General features: G+C 44.9%; 1 protein-coding gene across 2 annotated transcripts in view; it reads right to left on the bottom strand.

Moving 5' to 3' along the window:
* HK2 (hexokinase 2) overlaps nucleotides 1-22,446 on the bottom strand; it is a 60,099-nt gene that overhangs the window by 27,503 nt on the left and 10,150 nt on the right. For both annotated transcript variants that reach the window (XR_008558456.1, XM_008147394.3), the window contains exon 2: nucleotides 15,091-15,253. Coding sequence is in view for 1 of the 2 variants with exons in the window: in XM_008147394.3 (XP_008145616.1) it covers nucleotides 15,091-15,253 (163 nt within the window). In the remaining variant the exon portion in view is untranslated. The remainder of the gene's footprint in view (nucleotides 1-15,090; nucleotides 15,254-22,446) is intronic.

The following is a 22,446-nucleotide window of genomic DNA, read 5'->3' as shown; positions in this document are numbered from 1 at the left end:
ACCTGGGGGACTCTGCTCCCCACCTGGCCATGGGCGACGCTTCCAGGCACTCCAATTCTGAGCCTCCCCAGGTAGCGGGACCTCAGCCAGATGGTAGGAAACGCTATGTGTGGTTGCATGAGGGATAAAAACAAAATCAAAGATGAACTGCCCGCATCAGCACTCTGCAGCCGGACACACACAACCCGCTGAATCGGCAGCCACGGGGGACTGAGACGGCTGAAGCTGCCCACTGGCTGGTCCCGATCCCAGCTCAGTTCACTGGAGGGACAGACGCAGCTTCATCGAAAATGGCGCTTTTGCCCTGGCTGGTTTGGCTCCGTGGATAGAGCGTTGGCCTTCGGACTGAAGGGTCCCGGGTTCGATTCCGGTCAAGGGCACATGCCCGGGTTGTGGGCTAGACCCAAGTAGGGGGCGTGCAGGAGGCAGCCAATTAATTATATATATTTTTTTTTTATTTTTTTTTAAATAATGGCAGTTTTGCAGTAGTATTTTCTAATGGACTAAAGGGAAACCACAAATAATAAAGACCTGCCAATAGTTCCGTTCCCAGGTCAGAATGTCAGCTTTGCTTTCTTTTCAGAATCCGCTGGAACAGACATTCCTCTGCATCCCTCCTCCTCAGCACCACCTCCACAGTAACACACGTACCACTACCACAGCCAAGGACTATATTCTTTCCAAAGTCCGCAATCTCGGGGGCAGGCCCAGCACCACGAATCCTGGAGTTAAATCTTCAGGTGACTCCTCGAGGCTGTGAATAGATCCCTCTCCTCCTGCTCACCTCCTCGCCCCACGCGGGACAGCGGCTAAGAGCTGGGTCTTAAGAGACGGGTGGGCAGACTTCGTTCTGAATTCCAGCTCAGCACTGTCACCTTCCCTGTAGAATGGGGCTCACAATGCTGACTTCTGGGGGTCATGAAGCTTCCATGAAATACAGGACATGTTGTATGTGAATATATAGGTACACAGTAAGTCAATAACCCTCACCGTTATTATTCCTTTGTGTGACTATGTAGCTCCCCTCCTAGTTCTTTTCAACCCCTCCAATCCCTATCTACTCCTATTCCTACTCCTGGCTCAAGTCCTGTCTCCACTGTGACCCTTCTGGGACATTCCAGAAGCCCAGAGCAGACGGTGAGCGTGTGATGGGGCGTGAAGAAGGATTGCTTCTTAGGGGCCTGGGACAGTCACACTGGACAGGAAGGAGCAAGGCTCTGGGGCAGGAAAACATGCCAATATCAGGTTTCTTAGGAAGGTACAAGGCCTCCCTGGCTGGTTGAGTGTCATCCCAAGCACCAAGAGGTCGCCAGTCTGATTCCCAGTCAGGACACATGCCTGAATTGCAGGCTCAATCCCCAGTAAGGGGCATGCAGGAGGCAGCCAACTGAAGGTTCTCTCTCTCACTCTCCCTCCCTAAAATTAATAAAAACCTATTAAGGACCCAGTGAGGCCCAGAGAGATCATTCTGAGTGGTTGCAATTGGCATTTGAGGCAATGTACTAAGAAAACATCTCATACTGCATTTGCTCATTGTTAAACGAAATGTTTGAGTGTCCAATGTGGGATTTATGTGAGACCCTCAGGTCAGAGGTAAGGCTTCCTTTGTTGTTAAGTGTGCTGTTGTGACTTGGAAACCATTTTACCTTTTTAAAAATAACAAAACACAAACATCTGAATGAAAACCAAACATCTCTTTTCTTCTCTACACCCAGTAAGTAATCACTATTAATGTGTATTGGGTGTCCTTAGATATATTTATTTTATCAAGATAGGGAAGGCTGTTAATTGACATTCTAAGAAAAGAGTTTGACCTTCTGGTTCCAAGGATGTGTTTTTAATTTGGAAGATATCACCAAATGACCTTCCTGAAAGTTCTCACCAATTTCCAGACAAACCAGCAGGTGGGATTCACTCCCACCAGTGGCCCACGTTATGCAGCAATTAATCTTTGCCAACCTCCTAGGCCTAAGTGGCATCTCCTTTTTTAAACTTGGTTTCCTTCTTTTGTGTGAGGTTAGACATTTTGAATTACTAAATGGCCTTTTGGATTCCTTTTTCTGTGCATTTTCTATTCACATCTTTTGCCTTTTTAAAAAAAAATTCATCATTTTCTTAATAACCTAAAAGAGCTCTTTGTATATTAAGGAAAATGGTTTCATTGGTTGTATATTTGCAATTATTTTTTCCAGTGATACTTGTCTTTTAATTTTGTTTGTGGTATTTCTGCCATTCAGAAATGCTTACTTTTTATGTTGTCAAAGTATTTCTGGTTTCTGGGTTTTAGGTTATGTCCCAAGAAATTCTGAAGATTACATTAGCTCACCCTCTTTCTAAATCTCTCTGATTCCTCCAAATGTGGTCACCGCCACTGCTAAAGTAAAGGAAGCAAGGTTTCACCATCGGTTTGGTTAAAAAATAAAATTCATCTTCACTTTATGTGGCTGTTTTGAAAAATGAAGCGAAGAACCCTGTCTTTGTCTCTCTCGTCCCTAGGACAGAGTTCAAACTTTCCCACTGGCATCTGGATTATTGTGAGAATAAAACAATGGGAGACAGAGGCAGGTGTGAGGGAGATTTAGTTGATTGAAGGCCCAACATGCAGGTGTTTTTAATGGAGGAGAAACTAACATTGATGAGCAAGGAGGCTGCCCAAGGGCACGTTGTCAATCCCTAAATAAGGAAATCTTCACTCACAGCGCCAAGAGCATAAAACCCAAAGGTTACCAGCAGTCTCCAAGCTGGCCTGGGTGGCAGAGGAAGTGAATCACTTAGTTAAGGTCATGCAGGGGTCAATGGGTATTGGCTGACCCCAAAGCCCATGCCTGTCTCTCGGCACCACACCCACTTCTCTTGTGGCCCTGGTTTCCTGGAAGCTGAGGATGGCCCAGCACAGAATCCAGGATGGAAGCAAATAAGCCATAAAGTGGTAAAAATGAAAGCAAAGATGCCCTAATCTTTATCAGTAACTGTGGCCAAATGCTTTCAGAATTGAGTGGCAGGCGCCAGACACACACCCACTGGCAAGAAGTGACACGCCCTTCTCCCCAGAGGAACCCAGAGTCTACTAAGCTGGTTGATGCAGGCTTTTTTGTAGCCACGAGTATGTGTCATCTCATGCAATTATACCAAACCTCTACTCCCGCCTTACTGGATACTCGCCAAGCCCTCTCAGCTGAAGGTCTTTCTAATTAAAAGTATCCCCCTCCAAAAAAATAGACAAGAAAAAAGGTACCAACCCTCTACTAAAAGAAAATAGGACTTAAAGAAGTGACGCTGGCCCACAGTTAAGAGGAACTGGCAATGAGATTAGGTCATGTCACCTTCCATCGAATTGCCCAACAGTTAAGATCAGGTTGTTAGTAGCTTTGCTGACAGAGGCAGGTGTGAGGGAGATTTAGTTGACGGAAGGCCCAACATGCACGTGTTTTTATGAACGAGAAACTAATATTTGTTAAGTGATTTCCCATCATGAACTCCCTATCATTCTGCCACTTTCAGCGAGGCCCTTAACAAATGCATTAGGTCAGCAAGATAAAGTGTTTTTATTTCTCTTAGGAACTCACCTGTCTCTGAGGAGGACTCAGGTGGCATTTGGCTAACTGCCCAAACATGACAGTCACTGTCATCTTAGTTGACACGTCATCAGGAATGTATCTGAGCAGGCCATAACGCCAGCATTGTTAACATCACACTAACAGGTAGCTTGGTACCTGGCAATGTCCATGCAATTTTGAGGGGTGAGCGGCAAGGCCAGTTGAATTTTCCAAAAGGGTCTATTTTCAATCGTTAGGTATTTGCCACTAATTAAAATAGATCTCCACCTGTTCCTCTCATCAGGCACTTGGAGCGGTGTGCCAGCCAGGGCTCTAAGAGTGACTTGCAGATTCAGCTTGGTTTGGGATTTGTAAGGGGCAGTGCCCCTTTGTGGACGGCAACTGTGCTCAGAAGGGGCAGTGCCCGAGGAAGGGCTGATGCCCCAATGGTTGGACCTAACATGGCTCTCAGGTTAAGGTTGGAGCCAGAGCCCAGCCTCTGCCCGCAGGGCTTCTTCAGGTGATTAAATGGACTTCTTCAGAACCACAAGATCCAGAAGCCTCCTTTGAAACCAGTGGCTTGTACAGTGTTCCCAGAGTTCCGGGGTCCCTGAAGGTGGCAAGGTCTGCCTTGGTGAGGGTTAAGGGTGGCCAACTAAGGCACAGAATCACCTCCCACCTCCTCACTTCCAGTTTTGTTTCTTTTCCCTACTATCTTATAGCTGGCATTCAACATAAAAGATTTCATTCTGCTTAAAGTTGAGCATGGGGTCCACACTTAAAAAATGTTTGTAAAATCACTAATTTGGGAGTCAAACACAGAATCTGTTTTAGGATTTACCAACCAAATACTTTCCACTGTGGTTAGTTATGTGGACACTGAGCACTGAAGACAGTTACTAAAAAGCTTCGTAGCTGCCTGGTGCTGTGCGCAGCCTACTCCCTGACTGGACAGGGAGAAAGGAGGCAGTGAGATGCGCTGGGCAAGTGCAGGGGTAGGAGTGCTAGAGAAGGAACAATTGTTTCTGCTCGGATAAGGAAGGCTTCTCCGGAGGCAACACGAGACAGCCAGGTCTCAGTGGACAGGTATGAAGTTGCCAGTCAGAGAAAAGGAAACATATAGAGGAGTCCGTGGCATGCTCAAGGAATGGCACATCCAGAGTGGCTCCTGTAACATGGCTACAAGAACGCAGTAAATGCCAATGCTAAGGACTTTGTTTTTGTGTGTGTGTGTGTGTGTGTGTGTGTGTGTCTGTGTTTTTGAATCATCACCCAAGGATATGTTTATTGATTTATTTTTTTTTTTTTTAGAAAGAGGAATAGACAGAGAGAAAACATCGACGTGACAGAGAAACATCGATGGGTTGCCTCCTGTCCAGGGATTGAACCCCACAACCTTTCGGAATACCAGACGATGTGAGCCACCTGGCCAGGACGCAAGGACTTTGGTTTTTAGGCAGAGGGTCAGATTTGTGTTTTCAAGTGCTGAAGGCCTGGGTTCCATGGCCACGTAGGGTGGTCAACCACTCTGGTGGGCCCAGGATTGACATGGGATTTTCAGTGCTAAAACTAGGAGAGTTCTGGGCAAAACAGGATGGCTGGTCACCTGAGAGCCATGTTAGATCCAACCATTGGGGCATCAGCCCTTCCTTGGCATCCACTGCCCCAGGCATTCGGCCTCGAACTTTGAGGTAGGTCAAAGACACACAGCCATCCTTTCCCATCAAGTTCCTGAAGCGGCTCTCTAATAATTCAATGCCCCCAAAAGGGACCTAGAACTACCTACCGTGCAAAAGCAGGAATGTTTGGGGGCCCCAGGTGACTGTGCTGAACATTCTGATCTTTCTCTAGGTTGAGGAAGGCCTGTTTGTCCTTTCGTCTTCCAGTGCCTGCTAGAACACCTCAATGGACTGCTCTAAGAATGTACGGCATGGACTCCAATTAAGAGAACTAAAAAGATGCCTCTTCAGCCCCAGCATGGCTCAGTGGTTAGAGTGTCAGCCTGGGCACCAAAGGGTAGTAGCAGGTTTGATTCCTGGTCAAGGGCATGTACCTGGGTTGCAGGCTTGATCCCTGGCCCTGGTTGGGGTGCCTGGAGGAAGCAACCAATCTCTCTCTCTCTCTCTCTCCTCTCTCTCTCTCTCTCTCTCTCTCTCCTCTTCCTTCCTCCCTCCCTTGCAGTCTCTCCAAAAATCAATAGAAAAAATATCCTCAGGTGAGGATTAACAACAACAAAAAACTAATAAAAAAAAAAAGATAAATCTCCAGGTCCTAGGTAGGTAATCCAGCAAAACAAACTTTGCCAGACACAGGTTCTAAGGCCTATGTTTCCCATGTGCCTGGGACCACCACAGCCATGACCACATCTGGCAGCCTCTTTTTTCAGACAGCCTCTTTTTAAAATCCAAGGTTCCTTTATAATACAAGGCCGGTCTCCATTCAATAGTTCAGAAATAAAGTAACTCCATGTTATTAAAGGTATCAAATCACACAGTCAGTTAATGCTGGTGTCCGCCACAGTCAAGGAATGGGGAAATCTGATCTTCTCCGTCACTGGTTTTCTAACTATTCTAAGCAACAGGATGTCAAATGCCAAAATGCAGAGATGGAGAAAAATAGAGCTGCTCCGATGGAAGGAAGGGGCCTGGAGTGTATAAACACGTGGTAAGTGCCCCCCACCCCAAAGCATCCAGAACACCATCGGAATGCACCTGCCTGGTGGTTTTATATCAGGAGAGGTTTCGTAAGCTCAAAATATGTGCCAGTCACAGAGAGGTACTGCATTAGCTCCACAGATGTGAAATCACCCTTTGAAGGGCTAAAACATGATTATGTTTCAATACTGTGTAGGTGCTGAGTGTGTTAAAATTTGTACGCAGGCAGACCTGGGTTCAAATCCTGTTTGAACAGGTCCTAACCATATGATTAGGATACATTATTAGAAATCTGATACTCGGATTTCATCATCTGCTAAAAGGGGATAGTAATAACCTCCTGTCTAGCCAGCACCTCCCTCCCTTCACTACCCAGGACACGGGGAAACATACACACACATACAAAGGTTTTGGTCAAGATTCATTGCTGCAAAGAAGGCATAGGTGTTTGGCACAATGCCTGGTGCAGGTAAATGTTTAATAAACTCTAGCTACTACTATAAGGAGGCCATTTATCAACACAATCCTCAGTTTATATTGTAGGCACCATATAACCCCACTTATTAACTTGCGTGTGTGCTATTGCTCTATCTCCACAGCCTGGCTGTTGATACGATGCTGAGCAACCAAGATAAGGGCTCCTTTCAGGGTTTGCCAGCCTCCATGCAATCTATCACGAGTCTGGTCTTTCTTTATCATATCATGTGCTTGCATTATATGGCCCATATCATTCTGTAATCACTTCACCTGTGTAAGCTTACCTCCCCAGGCCAATTTTCCCTCTTCAAAGGCAGGACACATGGCAGCTCAGCCATACAGAAGACCAGCCTCAGAGGGGTCTCTAGTGAATGAACTGAATAGCAAGGCTGAGTTACTAATAGAAAAATTAATGCATTGTGTTAGCACTGGACGCTAGAGAGGTGGTAGATAAGCATAAGATGCACCGCTAGTGGTATGTCCAGGCCCAGGCTTGGCACACAGCTAGCTGGGTTCAAATCCCAGCTCTTCCACTTGCTCACTACGTGACTTTGGGCAAGTTGCCTAATCTCTTTAAATCTAGTCTTTTTCTACAAAATGGGGTTCAAAATGCTTAGCATTGGGTCACTGGGAGAATGAATAAAATAGCTCAAATGCATTGCTTACCACTCTACCTGGCATTTAGAAAGCCTACAGCTTTTCATTATCATCACTGTCATCATCACCATCATCGTTCCCTGCTCTCTAAGTGGTTAAGTCTGGCTAGAGGGTGGAGATATACTCACCTGTGAAAATAATTCATGATTCAGGGAAGTGGGGAAGTATCAAATGATCAATATAGGAAAACTTTCATCTCACTCTATCCATAAGACATTTGTTATATCTAAATGTCAAGACAAGGATGATAGAGACACGAAAAGATCATTTATTTCTAAGTGGGAACATGCACTTGGACTACTCAAAGATTTTCAGATGGGTTGTACTCTATTGAGCTTCTTCTTATAATGCTACAAAGCCAACCTATATCTATGATCTTTTTAAAAAGATAACCTTCTGATTTGCTCTAGAGATGTATTCAGCAACACGAACCAATGTAAATAGACTATGGCCATGGAGTCAGGACTACCAACGCTTAAATCCCAACTCTGCCACTAACTGGCCACAGGCACCAACCCTCAATAGCTGCCTCATGTTTAAATTAGGAATGTGTCTCTTGTAGCGTTTGCATGGAGAGTAAAACAGATTATTTATGTAAACAGCCTAACACAGACATTGTGGGTGCTCATTAAATGGTGCCAATTATTCCTGCATTTGCTCTTTAACATGAAACTGTCAGTCTCCTGTGATGTGTGTGGTAAGCCCCAGGACTGTGGTTGGGGCTGGCACGACAATCACATACATAGCCATAGCTTAGGTTAGGATTGCCTACAGAGGTTATGATGGTGAGATTCCTGGCGAATACAAATGAACACCCTCTTTACTCAACTCTGCACTGCCAAAAGCAAAAGGGCGGCGAGCAGGGTAGGGGGAGTTACAGACAACAAATACTGGTGATATGGGGCAAGTGGAACTCTCATATATCATTGGTGGGATTGTAAAATGGTTCAACCACTTTGGGAAAAGATCTGGAAGTTACTTATAAATTAAATATAACTCTAACTCTGTGACCCAGAAATTCCAGTCCTCATTGTTTACCCACAAAAATGAAAACATGGATTCACAAAGAGAACATTCTCATACAAGAATGTTTATAGAAGCTTTAGGCAAAACTCGTCAATATTCAGGTCATATAGGATTCCCAATTACACCATGGAATCTGCACCCAAAAAGGAACGAACTACTGATACACACAACATGGATAAAGCCTGCATTGTAGTGGGTACATGAAGCCTTGCATAAAGACAAAATACTGTTTGATTGTACTTATGGAATGTTCTAGAACAAGCAAAACTAATAGAGGTGAACAAGTTTAAATGGTGTTTGCTTCTAGGCATAGAGATTGCCAGGGAAGGGGCATGAGGGGACTTCCTGGGTTGATGGTAATGTTCTCTACTTAACAGGGGCTGCATTAAACAGGTGGGTGTATGTCAAATCATCAGATCATACTAAATTTTGCACCAAGAGAAAATACTGAACTCTACTTAATAATGTGCATGCTGCCGAAACCGGTTTGGCTCAGTGGATAGAGCATCGGCCTGCGGACTCAAGGGTCCCAGGTTCGATTCCGGTCAAGGGCATGTACCTTGGTTGCGGGCACATCCCCAGTAGGGGGTGTGCAAGAGGCAGCTGATCGATGTTTCTCTCTCATCGATGTTTCTAACTCTCTATCCCTCTCTCTTCCTCTCTGTGAAAAATCAATAAAATATATATTTAAAATAATAATAATAATAATAATGTGCATGCTGAGGTGTTAGGTTTGAACTGCAATTTACTTCGCAATGCCTCAAAGAAAACAAAGCAGACTGGTACATGGAAGGATGGAGGAAAGTCATAAAGCAAACCTAGTAAATATCAATGTAAAATCTAGATAGATCCGTGTATGGATGTTCATCACACAGTTCTTCAACTTTTCAAAACTGTTTGGGGTAGGGGGTGGGGGTGGAGAGCATTTTTTATATGCATATCCTGGCTGCCACCAAATTCAGTCATCTAAGTAAGATATTCTTGGACCATTTACATATATTTCACTTGTGGGTTTTTTTATTTTTTTGTGGGGGTTTTGTTGTTGTTGTTAATCCTTACCAGAGAATATTTCTTTTCCCACTGATTTTTTTTTTTTTAAGAGAGAATAGAAAGGAGAGAGACACTGCTGTGAGAGTCACATAGATTGGTTGCCTCCGCACACACCCTGACTGGGGATGGAGCCTGCAACCAAGGTACGTGCCCTTGACCGGAATCAAACCCTCAACCCTTCAGTATGAGGCTCTAACCATTAAGCAAACTGGCGAGGGCTGTATATTTCATTTTTATCTGCACCAACTATGTTTATTTGCACTGAGCAGTCCACACGTCTATGAAGTGTGGGTATTTTAGAATCAGCCCCCACAGGGCTCAGTGGCTTCTGACATTCCCTTCCTTCCCACCAAGAACTCAAACCATAGCTTGGGGTTCATTGTTATGTAATGAAGGTCTCCATCATTTAAATGTGTAATGAAGGTCTCCATCATTTAAATGATTGGCCTGAAACTTCCTGACATCTCTCCCACTTTCTACCAGGACTTCGACTACCATTAGACAGCTAGGACCTAAATCCTAGTAAAAGAAAGCCAGGGTCTGGTCCTCACTCCTAACGCAGGGCCTCTGGTGACGAGGTGAACCCTCTGACCTGCTCCCTCCAAAAGGACCCTGGGAGGCTCACTGACCCTCTCTCCATAAAACTGGTGCTGGGCATGCCTCTTGCTGTGGGGGGTTGTGGCTACACAGGATTGTCTATAGAAAGTCACATATCTGATTATCCATTAATTCTTGGTTTAGCCAACCCTCTAATGATTCCTTTTTATAAATAAGAACATGGAGGAGCGGGGCATAAATGAAATGCTCTACAACACGCAGCTTGAATTCAACCCCATTGAAACCTAGAATTCTGGTCTTCAGCCCTCACCACACACTGTCCTGAAACCACCTCTCGTCCCTGGCAAGAAGCAGCCAATTTTACAGACGCCCGTCCAGCACAAGGCTGGTGAGGAGCACTGAAGGCAGTGGCTTTCCAACTGCAAGCTGAAAACAATGTCGTGGGTCCTAATCAGCAACTTTTTAAAGAATAGAAGGCAGTCGATCGGATTGCATCACATTCAAGAACAAACATTGGTCCCAGAAAGGTGTATCAATGTTTATACCTACGTGTTTCTGGCTGTGACTATGTGGTTCAGAAAATTTAGAGAGCCACTGATTTAAAGATTAGGCCCCTCTAGATCAGAGATTTAGATCCGAGGTTTCATTCCCCAGACTTAAAAAGTAATCCTTGAAAGGAATGGGCTGAGAAAGGTTCTGAGTAAGCCAGCGTGGGGTTGACACCTCTTGAGCAAAGGCCTCTGGCCTTCGAGGGATAGAATCACCAATAACAGCAGCATAGGCCAGACTGAGGCCCAGGCTCTGGACACAGACGCCCCAGCAAGGCCCCCTGGGCTGTGTGGCTACATCCAGGGGAAAGAAAGGCAACGGTTCCACACGCTCTGCTCCTCTCAGCATTTAACTGGGCCAACCATAAACAAAAGAGAATTTTCGTTTCTTTTTTTAAATACTTTCATTTATTTCAGAGAGGAAGGGAGAAAGAGATTGAAACATTAATGATGAGAGAGAATCATTTCTTGGCTGCCTCCTGCACAACCCACACTGGGGATCAAGCCCACAGCCTGGGCATGTGCCCTGACCGCGAATCGAACCCTGACCTCCTGGTTCATAGGTCAATGCTCAACCACTGAGCCATGCTGCCCGGGCAAGAATTTTCATTTTTAAAAATACAGGACCCCAATCTATGAAACAGAGATGAATGAAGATGCTTTGTTAATGGAGTACATAGGGAAAATCCCCCTCTGGCCCCAGTTGTGGTCCTAGAGGCACTTCTGCTTTGTTTGGTCTTTGTTTGAGAGCTCTTCAGAATTTTCACGTTTGAAGGGTTTTATCTATTGAAGTGTCCCTGGCCCTCGCTGTCATTTCATAACTCACAGCCCCAACTAACAAAACATAAGGCTGAGAACCTTGATGTGGACCACTTTCAATTACATAGTCTCATGCTGCCCTCCGCAGTTCCATTGCTCTCTCCAGAGGCAACCCCTATCATTTATCTGGTGGACATTTCCCAGTTTAAGTAACCTTATGTGTGTATGTCCATAAGCAATGGATAGCATTGCTCTGGGGGATTTTTTTATTTTTCTTCACTGACATTCAACTACTACAAGGTTCACGGTCTTCTACAATGTGTCACTCATTGTTTTTTAGATGTACCCATTTTTATATATGCTCATTTATGTACAATGCTGTATAGACTCCAACACATGGATATTCCATAAACTTTCCCAAAATGCTGTCAATTATAAGCATAATGCTATGAGCATTCTTGGACATGTCTCCTTGGGTTCATATGGGAGTTTGCTCAAGGTATAGTTGGAAGTGGAATTGCTGAGTTGTCATATACACACATTTTCAACTTAATTAGTTATTGCCAGCCTCACATCCCAGGATAACAAGTATCAATATTTCAGGACATGTGCTTGAAACTTCATACACCTGTGCACATGCACATACATACATGACTGTACAGAATAGAGAGACAGATAAATCTATCTCATGCTTTAGGATGGTTACAGAGGGCTGTTTTCTGCATAATTGACCAGTACTCAACTGGTGGGCATTCGGGATTTTCCCTCTTTACACTCTTCCAAGCAACTCTGTGCATTAATACACAAACACACTAATTCTAGTACATGTGCAGAACAGATTGTGTCTGCTGGATCCACCTCTAACTTTACAAAGGAGAAAAGGCTGAGTCCCAGAGAGCTGGGGTGAGGAGCTCGGCCATGGACCCTTCACCAAGTGAAAAACCAAGGGGCTGGGGGCTGGGTTTCCTACCATCTGGTCTCCAGTTCTTTCAGGGTACACTTGCTCTGCTTAGAGAATCAAACATCAATACCCAGTATTCCAATACACCACCTCCATTTACTCTGTAGAATTTGTGATTATAAAGAGGCACCCTCCACAGATAATAGGTAGAGAAGGCCTGGGGCGGGGCAGGCTGGAGGGGGTCAATGGGGGGAAAAAGGGGAGAGGTATGTAATACTTTCAACAATAAAGAATTATTTTTTAAAACAAAACAATAAAGATTTAAATAAAAATAAATAAATAAATAAATAGGCACTCTGGGTTTCACAAAAGTCATGTCAAGTCCTACTGTTCCTGCATGGAAAGGAAGTGAGGCAGCCAAGTCCTTCCCCAGACCCTTCAACCCCAGAAGGCTACAGGAGTCAGCCTCTGGGTCCCGTCCTTAGTCCAAGCAAATCACATTCACAGAGGCCAAATGCAGATGGGCTCCCAGGACTCTGCCTGAGGTCAAGGAAGGAGACTAATGACCAATCAGTGCAAACTTCAAGAGACAGAGGGACGTCTCCGTGCCTACAATCTCAGGAAAGCAGTGAGAAGAAAAAGAGCCTGTCCCATACCTAGTCCTCTCCAGCAAACTTACGCACCTGCCTGTACTACAGGCCAGGCATCCAAACCCAACCTAATTTCAAAAAACCTCAGCTGTGCCCAGCCAGGGTGGCTCAGTGGTTGAGCGTCAACCTATGAACCAGGAGGTCACGATTCAACTCATGGTCAGGGCACATGCCCAGGTTTCAGGCTCAATCCCCAGTGTGGGGCGTGCAGGGGGAGGCCGGTCGGTGATTCTCTCTCATCATTGATGTTTCTATCTCTCTCTTCCTCTCCCTTTCACTCTGAAATCAATAAAAATACATCTTTTTAAAAATCTCAGCTAATCATGTGCTGTGCTCTCTGCTCGTGCTCACATACAGGATGGATCCGTGCAGTCTTGATGCCTGACCTGTGGCATAGATGAGTTTGAACCCTGACTCAGCCCCTCATTAACTCTGTGGCCGTAGGCAAGTTATTTGATCATCCAAGCTTCAAATTCCTCACCTGAAAAAATTATAGATAAAATTGGTACCTACTTCCTTGTAGGGTCTAGTGAAAAGTGAATGAGTTAATGCACGTAGGAGCTCAAAAAGCCCTTACCCATACTATAGATTTAGTAAATATTCTGGTACCGGATTAGTGCTGGTGCATGAAATAAAGACAAGGTCCCTGGTCCTAAGAAGGTAAATTTATCAGAATGTCAAATGGAAACAATAGAAACAGGTGTGGCCGCCAGTCAGAGGGAGCGGCAGGTACCAAAAACGTGCCAATATCGAGGGCATATGAGGGATACTCAAGAACTAGGGGAGGCCCTCACTCAAGGAGCTCTTTGAAGGGCTCAGACACACACAGAGAACAATCCTGAACAAGGTCACACCCTCAGGTCCAGGCTGGGTCCCAAGGCCTTGGCAAACACATACTTATTTTAGTAATCATAGAAAGGTACAAAGTCTTGTTAGACAAACTAGGTCCCTTAGAGGTTCTCAGGCACATAAGCCTCAAGGACACAGGTGTGATGGAAATACCGAAGGCACGTGGCGTGTGAACTAGCCCTACCCCATGCCCTCCTCCAACCCCCATCCTCAGGCCTTCTCTGCAAATGCCTCACTAGTGACCGGCTTCTTGGCTCTCTTCTCCTTCAAGTTCTCAGACTTCCTGGTTCCTCCACTGCCCTGGCAGCTGCCCCTTGGGCTCTTTCTCTCACCCTTCACCCTTCATGGCCCCACAGATACCTCATCTCTAAAATGGAGGATTATTAGAAGGGTTAAATGAAACAATCTGTGTGACACAACTTAGCTCTGTTCCCTTCTCTGAGGATGCTGCCACCCCCAGACAGCTGGGCCCAACATCCTGGCATCACTTTCAATCCTCTCTCAGCCCTGTCCGCCATATCCCACCTGCGCCACTGTCCTGTGGCTGCTTCACCCCTCCCACACTCTGCATGTACTGCTGATGCTACCTGCTACGCCAAGACAGTTCTCCCATCCCTCAAAACCTTTCAGCTGCTCCCCAGTGCAGACTGGAGAAAGACTCAATGTTTTAGGCAGGCATGCAAGGCCTTCTGTGATCCAGCCCCAGCCCACCTTCCAATTTCAATCCACCATGGCCCTTTTCTCCAGTTTGATTCAGTCTGCTGGGTGCTGCACCATGAGATAGGAATTCTGTATCCAAATAAGGGGACTAAACAAAGCTTGACAGATTCTTATTGCACAAGTTCAGAGCCTTTAAAACCTTGATATGCACTGTGGCTCTTCACATTCTCCTAAGTTTATTCAGACTTGTAATACTCTGTTTTCATGGAGTTCAAGAACAATCCAGGACAATCTGTACCATGTTGTTTCTCCAGCAAGACTTTGGAATGTGCCAGTCAGGTGGGCCAGAGATAGCGTGGCCCATGGCCATGACCATCTTAGGCACGTTTGTTGTTCGTGACCATCATTGAGTAGAATCTCAGCAGGACCATAAAATCACAGACTGAGCCAAGCAGCCTTTCTCAGCACACGAATGGGAAACAGACGCCTGACAGAGAGGCCCCGGTTGGGCTGACAAGGATATACTTCTGCCTTAACTGCCAAGGCCGCCTGCTTTCCCAGTCTTCCTGTCTAACCCGTCCCACAGACTTCGTTAAAATTCCCTGTATGCTTAAATTAGCCAGTGTTGGTTTCTGAGGCTTCAAACCAAAGAACCTTCACTGATACACAGTTCTTCAGGTCCCTGAGCAAAGCCATCCAAATATCCCACCAGCAAAGGAGCAGCCAGAGCCATGCCCTCCACCACGCTGCCCCACAGGACAGTACCTGTCCCGTCTGGAGTAGACCTCACGAAGGTGGGCAGCATTTTCACTGAAGCAGTGGGGTGGGTGGTAGCTCCAAGCCCTTTCTCCATCTCCTTGCGAAACCGCTTGGAGATCTCCTGAAGGGTCTCATCAGAAAGACGCATGTGATAGAGATACTGGTCAACCTGCAGAAGGGGGAAAACAAGGGTAGACACCTATAAGTTAAATAAAGTACAGTATGCATCTATGTCATAGAACATCACTCAGCTCTTCAAAAGAATAAAATCTGTCATAAACAGAAGTTTATTATGTAAGACCATTTAACCAGAATCTATTTTTTTTTTTTAGGATTTTGTATTTTAAAAGAAACTGATCTAAAAATTGAAATTAGAAAAATAGGTTTATTTCTGGAGGAAAGGCCTATTAGGGAATTCTTTTCGGAAACATTGAGTTTTAATGTCTAAGACTTCCCTTAAACCAGAGTTCTTTACTGACCCTCATCTCTTGTGCCCCCACACACACCTCACAAGGCCAGTCATGCCAATCCTATCACCCTTCAATGTAGGCCAAGCAGTCATCACCTCTTGCCTGGACTTACACAATCTCAGTTCTTTTATCTCGTCCATCCACTTTCCACCCCCAGCAGACTTGGCTATTGTTCCCCTGCTTAAACTCTTTCAATGGCTTTCCATTAGAACCAAACTCCTTGGAAATCCTTCCAAGGCCCTATAGGGTCTGGCCTCCCTCCACCTTCTAATCTCATGGCATGTCTCTTCACTCCTGTGCAGACTTTACCCTCGGTTCAGTCCCCAACTCACCCAATTCACACTTCCTGCCCTGGAGCCTGTTCACAAGGGCCCTAGAGCTCCTCACCTCATGCTTCAGCTGCCGTAGGACCTCCTACCAATCCTTGAAACCTCTCTCCATGGAGGCCTTCTCCCAATAAAATAGTCAGGTCTCCCATTATTCTAAGAACTCAGACCTTTCTCTTCACAAAACCATTCACAGTTTGGAAATATATATTTAATAGTGTCCAAATATAAGCACCAAAAAAGAGCCTTGTCTCTCTGCTCCCTGCATCCCAGGAGCGTAACACAATGCCTGATGCACAATAGAGACTCTACACATATAGTTATGCAACCTCTCCTCCCCTCAGAGGCAACTTTCCATAGTTATTTCATTGATCTTGTTTCCAATATAAATTTACATGAACTTTTCCCAGATTTAAAACCAGAAGAAGCATCGTGAGTCCTTCTCAAACAGTTTCCTTCTTGGAAACACCCATCTGCTTTGGCCATAAATATTCCCAGTTTTCTCCTACTAGGAAAAGATTGAATAGAAATCCATCCAAGAAGGCACACAGGTTTCCACAATATCCCTCTTCTCAGCAACAGTGTACACAACAGGGGAGGCTGCTAGCCATGGAGGGTGGGGCTAGGAAATCAGGACACCAACCTATGGCTTTACTGATTTTACCTCCATTGTCCTTGTGTGTGTGTGTGTGTGTGTGTGTGTGTGTGTGTGTGTGTGTTATACATTTTTTTTATTGATTTCAGAGAGGAAGGGAGAGAGAGATAGAAACATCAATCAGCTACCTCCTGTATCCCCCCTACTGGGGATTGAGCCCACAACCCGGGCATATGCCCTGATCAGTAACTGAACCGTGATCTCTTCGTTCATAGGTCACTGAGCCACATTGGCCAGGCATTCACTGTCCTTTTGTTACAGGTCACTTGGTTGTGAGGGGCAGAGCTAAAAGTGAGTATATCTGGCTCTAAAACCATGCCGCTGGACCAGCACTCTCACCTGTCCTCTGGGTCCTCTTAGTATGGGCAGACACTCTCTGCCCTGTGGTTTCTTGGATGACCCCAGGGCCTTAATTTCCTCTCTGTCACATGAAACTAAGAAAAGATGTGAAACAGCTATGAAAAATGCGACTATAGCACCTTGGCCCAAACTTCCCCTCTTGCACAACATGATGGCGTATCCACCCTGAATTTATTCAGGGAGGGATGATTAATTATCTAATGTCACAGCTTCTTAAACACACCACTGGGGCCCACCCAGCCATGGCGGGCACTGCTGTGCTGGGTGAAGGGTGGCCAAGGGAGGCAGAAGTCAGAAGCTAGAAGCAGCCTCCATACAAAGAAAGTTTTCCCGGAATGGGAAGGAAGTGAATGCACTTTGCAGAGTCCTGCCAACATTCACCCACAGTGCAGCCAGAGGGAGGGAGCACCAAGCCCAAAGTCATGGGAGAAAGTCATTTAGGAGATAACAAATGTGCACATGGCTGTGAGACTTCGGCTAGAAAATACTCCCTCTTAGAAAGGAAAGGCCCTTGGGGAAACAAGTTTAATTCCACTGAACACAGACAGCATTCGAGTCTGTCTGGTGTGTCTCTCTGACCCCAATAAGTCATCGGGCCTGAGTTTGAATGCTTCCAAGCTAACAGGCTCACTGCTTCTCTAAGTTAGTTAGTTTCTATTGTTGGTCAGCTCTATTTGTTAGAAAGCTTTTCTTCAGTCTAAGATAAATCTATTTTCTGATAACTTCTGTTTTAGCCTCCATGCTGCCACTTGGGGCAAGAGTTCCCAACTTGGCTGCATATCAGAATGACACGAGGAGGTTTTTTTAAGAAACATTAAGAATTCCAAAGATCTGTTTCAAACTAACCAAATTGATGCTTTTAGGGCTGGGTGCTTGAACATCTTCCCCTCTCTTTCGGTTGATACACACCAAGTCAATAATGTGATAATGGTGGGCTGTGTTCTGGCCAATTCAAGGTCATTTTTACCACTTTTCTGCCTGGGGTCTTTGAAAGTCCGTATAGTTAAGATATTAGGCTAAGCGTGAAATGGTTGATCCTGGGTGCTGGGAATGGAAAGACAAACCTTGTACTTGTTGGGAATTATCAAAGCAGAATCACTCAGGCCAAACTTCATGTTGTAGCTGCCGGTGGTAAAGTGCAGGCTGTGGCACCGGAAAAATCAATGTTCAAATCCTGGCTCTAGCATGTGTATAGGTGTGTAATATTGGATGAGTCACTCTCCATCTGAGCTCATTTCCTCTCTAGGCAGGGATGCATAGCCTTACACAACAGTCACTGGCATAAATGGGGCAGTGAATGTAAAGCTCTATAAATCCCCTTTTATTTGCACCCCTTCTCCTTTCTCTCCCACAGTCCCCTGGGCACCCTTGGAGAATCAAAGACATTTCTTAACTCTATTTAGTCACATTCGGGATTAACAAAAAGAGGCTGTTTCTCCAAAATGTCCCTTCTCTTTCTGTGGTGGGTGTGTGGCCTATTACCCTGGACCACTTCTCTTTAAATCTCTACTGGGGAGAAAAAGGGAAAGAAGAGGTCATTACAGGCTGGGGAAACAGAGGTAGGCTGAGGTATGGGAAGGCCACCCGCCTGCATAGACAAGGGTGTGCACTAAAGAGAAAGAGACAGAAGTTTCAGAGGACATCTACTTAGCAATACTGAGGAGATTGGAACTTCCTCATTGGGGCAATTTGGGTCATTTTCTTTCTTCCCATAACACACACTTCCTCCACAAAATTATGGGTAGAGGCAGGAAGAGCTCTAAAGGGAAATGAACCCCAAACTCCTTATGAAATAGGACGGCATCCCAAGTGGGAAGCCCATCTCCTTAAGGGCCCTCATTTCCTCCAGACTAGCACTAAATGGAGAGGAAATCATGTCACAGCAACGCTGCAAGGAATGGAGGGAGTAGAAGGTCACCCTGGTGGAGGCTCCACTTCAAAGTGTACAGTAGCCTGGTGGGACAGACACAGCCCGTGCCGGGTATGCGGAAGCCCTGTGAGGAATGGCCTGGGGGTTGAGATCTAGAAAGGGATCTCAAAGAAACTGAGGCCAGGGAATAGGCTTGACCAGAGGCCACACACTTGAGATTAGAATCTGGATTCCCCAGACACCTTACTCTACTGTTAAAAACAATAAATGGCAATCCTACTACAAGTCCATAAGGGCCCGTGTCATCCTGCAGGCTGATTCCTATTAATGGCTGGTGCTACTGCCTGGTTCCTGAGTCCCAGTGGGAAAATGGTCCTGATCAAACTATTTATATGTAGAATAGAGCACTATTCTACCTTTGACAGTTGGTTATCTAAAGTACTGTAAATCCTACCTTGAATACCTTAGGCTCATGGTTGGTAAACTGCGGCTCGCGAGCCACATGCGGCTCTTTGGCCCCTTGAGTGTGGCTCTTCCACAAAATACCACGGCCTAGGCGAGTCTATTTTGAAGAAGTGGCGTTAGAAGAAGTTTTAAGTTTAAAAATTTGGCTCTCAAAAGAAATTTCAATCGTACTGTTGATATTTGGCTCTGTTGACTAAGGAGTTTGCCGACCACTGCCTTAGGCGATTTCCAAGGGAAGTGAAGAAGAAACCTTACATTTCAACATCTAAATCTTTAAGATTCTACTTTCTTTCTTTGAATTCCTTTTTTCCCTTATAATATTGCAAATGGATTGTTGGCTTTTGTATTTGCTTTATTTTAGTCTCTTTTGAATATTTTTGTTCTTTTGGATATTTGTCTCTGTAAGATGGCAAGTGTGTGTGTGTTCCATCACGCTTCAACATAAAATGGGTCAGAAAGCTGTGATTTTGCAAAGCAGTTCAGTATCTAACCCCTGAGTCACTGACCACTGCTGGGACCCCAGCTTCTCCCATTTTATAGCCTTTATTGAAAACCAGTTTATGCAAAGCACAATGGTGTACAGAAACATAATTTAAAAAGAAATCAATTCTGGAGATGGATAGTACAACAATAACAATGCACACACACACACACACACAAAATAAATTTTTAAAGAAATCAAGGTTCCTATTCCCTAGAACTTTACAAGATAGCACAGAACTCAGCTCATATTATAGACCCAATAAATGTCTCTGAAATGGAGGGATGGGTTTCAGTAGATAACAAAGGCAAGCACAATGTCAGGCCCCCATGGGAAGTGTCACAGGTATGAATAAGAGGTCTGTGAGATCAGCATTCAGGGGAATTTGCTTCTGGGTTAAGAATATACACATATATAAGTCAGTGGATATATGTTGACCTGGAGATAATAGGGAGATCATATGAAAAGGTTCAGAGATGTGGGCAAGCCCAAGATCCTGGAAGGAGACTATGAATTCTAGGACCAGAAAGCTACTCACCATCATCACTATATAACATTGCCTCCTGAATGCAGTGTCTTCATAATTAGTATGATTTAATCCTATTACTTTTAATCCAGGGATCATGGGAAGGAAGGATCATAAAGATCACCCCACTGAGTAAAGTTGCACTGTTGTTCACTGGCCAGTCAATTCTCTGTAGGGTTAATGTCAGGAGGAAGTCTGGCTGCCCAGACTTGCTATGCCTCTTGCTACAGACCAATGAAATTAAAATGACCAACTCAAGGAGAATTGTTCTTTAAAAAAAAAAATATATATATATATATATAAAGCCACTGCTGGCCTGATAACGGGGGTGGAGCCAGCCAGGCCCTTCCCGCAGCCAACCTGGCCCTGATCAGGCAAATTCGGGTGGGCCTGCCAGCCAGCTGGCCAACCTCCTGCCATCTCCTTCTCGGCACCCCCCCCCCCCCCCGCCCCACCTCCCCAGGCCCGGCCCCGATCCCTGACCTGCCCCTATTGGAGCAGGGCCAGCCGTACCCCACCTGTGCATGAATTTGTGTACTGGGCCTCTAGTATATATATATATATATATATATATATATATATATATATATATTTTTTTTTTTGACTGATTTCAGAGAGGAAGGGAGAGGGAGAGATAGACACACCAACGATGAGAAAGAATCATTGATCAACTGCTTCCTGCATACCCCCTACTAGGGATTGAGTCCACAACCCAACCATGTGCCCTGACCTGGAATCCAACCATGACCTCCTGGTTCATAGGTCGACCGACGCACAACCACTGAGCCACACCAATGGGGCAAGAGCTGTCCTTTTACTCAACTCCAATGAACCACCCTCAGTCTTAAGTTTTATTGGCAATCATTCCTGCCTGTTCTGACTCTTGTTCTAGGAATTTTTTTATGCCAGGAATTTTTTTTTATTGGAAGCTGAACCATATCACCTAAGCCTTTTAGTAAGCAGACAGAAATACATGATTGAACAAATGCTCATTTCTACAGGACACACCCTCCTGGTAGAAGAATGAACTCAAGTGACCAAACCGGATAAGAAAGCAATTCCATAAGTATATAAGCGTCAGGGCCAAGGACACAGAGGGACCGCTGGACTTCCTCCAATCTTTGGGTATCTCTGATTTAGTAACTAAAGCCTTCTCTCTAGGAAGTGCTGATGAACACTAGCTAATTCCTACCTTTCAGCTTCTTCTAGACCTCAAGTAGACCAATTGATTGAATTTAAGCTCTCCTAGTACTCGTGTTCTTGTCCTAAAGATACAATAAGGTAATATAAATAGTCAAGAAATATATATGGCTCCAACCTAGCCTCTCCAGAAGAATTTTAGGAAGCACCATACCCTCTTGACAAGCCTCTTCTGTTTTAATTCAACAAGTCAAAACAGGATTGGAGGTGCAGGGCAGGGATACTACACAGCGTAAAGAATGCATCACCTACCACCACATCTAACAACATACATAGGAGAGACCCCATATTTAAACCCATTTATACTAAGGACAGAAATAAACCTATGCTGGTACAAGTCAGCATAGTGATTAAGTAGTGGTTAGTGCTGATGCTGGTGCTGAGATGTTCTGGATCTGGGTGGTGTTGTTTCCTGTGTATATAATCTCCAATTAAAAAATGTAGGAAGTACCCAGCCATCATGGCTCAGTGGTTGAGCATCAACCTATGAACCAGGAGGTCATGATTCCATTTCTGGTAGGGTCACATGCCTAGGTTACAGCTGTGCAGGAGGCAGCCAATCAATGATTTTCTCTCATCATTGATGCTTCTATTTCTCTCTCCCCCTCTCCTTCCTCTCTGATATCAATAAAAATATTTTTAAATAAATATATAAATAATGAAAATGTAGGAAGAAACAAGGGCAAGGCATTGACTAAGCCCTAGTCTATCCACTATGCATGGTCAGAGAGCCAAATGAGTTCAGAGTTCAAGAGAGGTCAAACCAGAGGGGAGAGCCATAATCTAAATGTAGTCACACATGGCCTTCCAATGACTATGTGCTCACACCTATTTGCAACTTAGTTTTGAAAGAATTTCAGCCCTGGCCAGTGTAGCTCAGGTGGTTGGGCATCATCCCATGCACAGCTGATCAATGTCTCACTCTCATATTGATATTTCTCTCTCTCCCTCTCCTTCCTCTCTCTAAAAGTCAATTAAAATTTTTTTAAAAAAGAAAGAATTTCATATT

The sequence above is a fragment of the Eptesicus fuscus genome, chromosome 16 (genome assembly GCF_027574615.1).
Source record: "Eptesicus fuscus isolate TK198812 chromosome 16, DD_ASM_mEF_20220401, whole genome shotgun sequence".
Classification (NCBI taxonomy): domain Eukaryota; kingdom Metazoa; phylum Chordata; class Mammalia; order Chiroptera; family Vespertilionidae; genus Eptesicus; species Eptesicus fuscus.
This window is presented reverse-complemented; position numbering and strand designations above follow the sequence as displayed.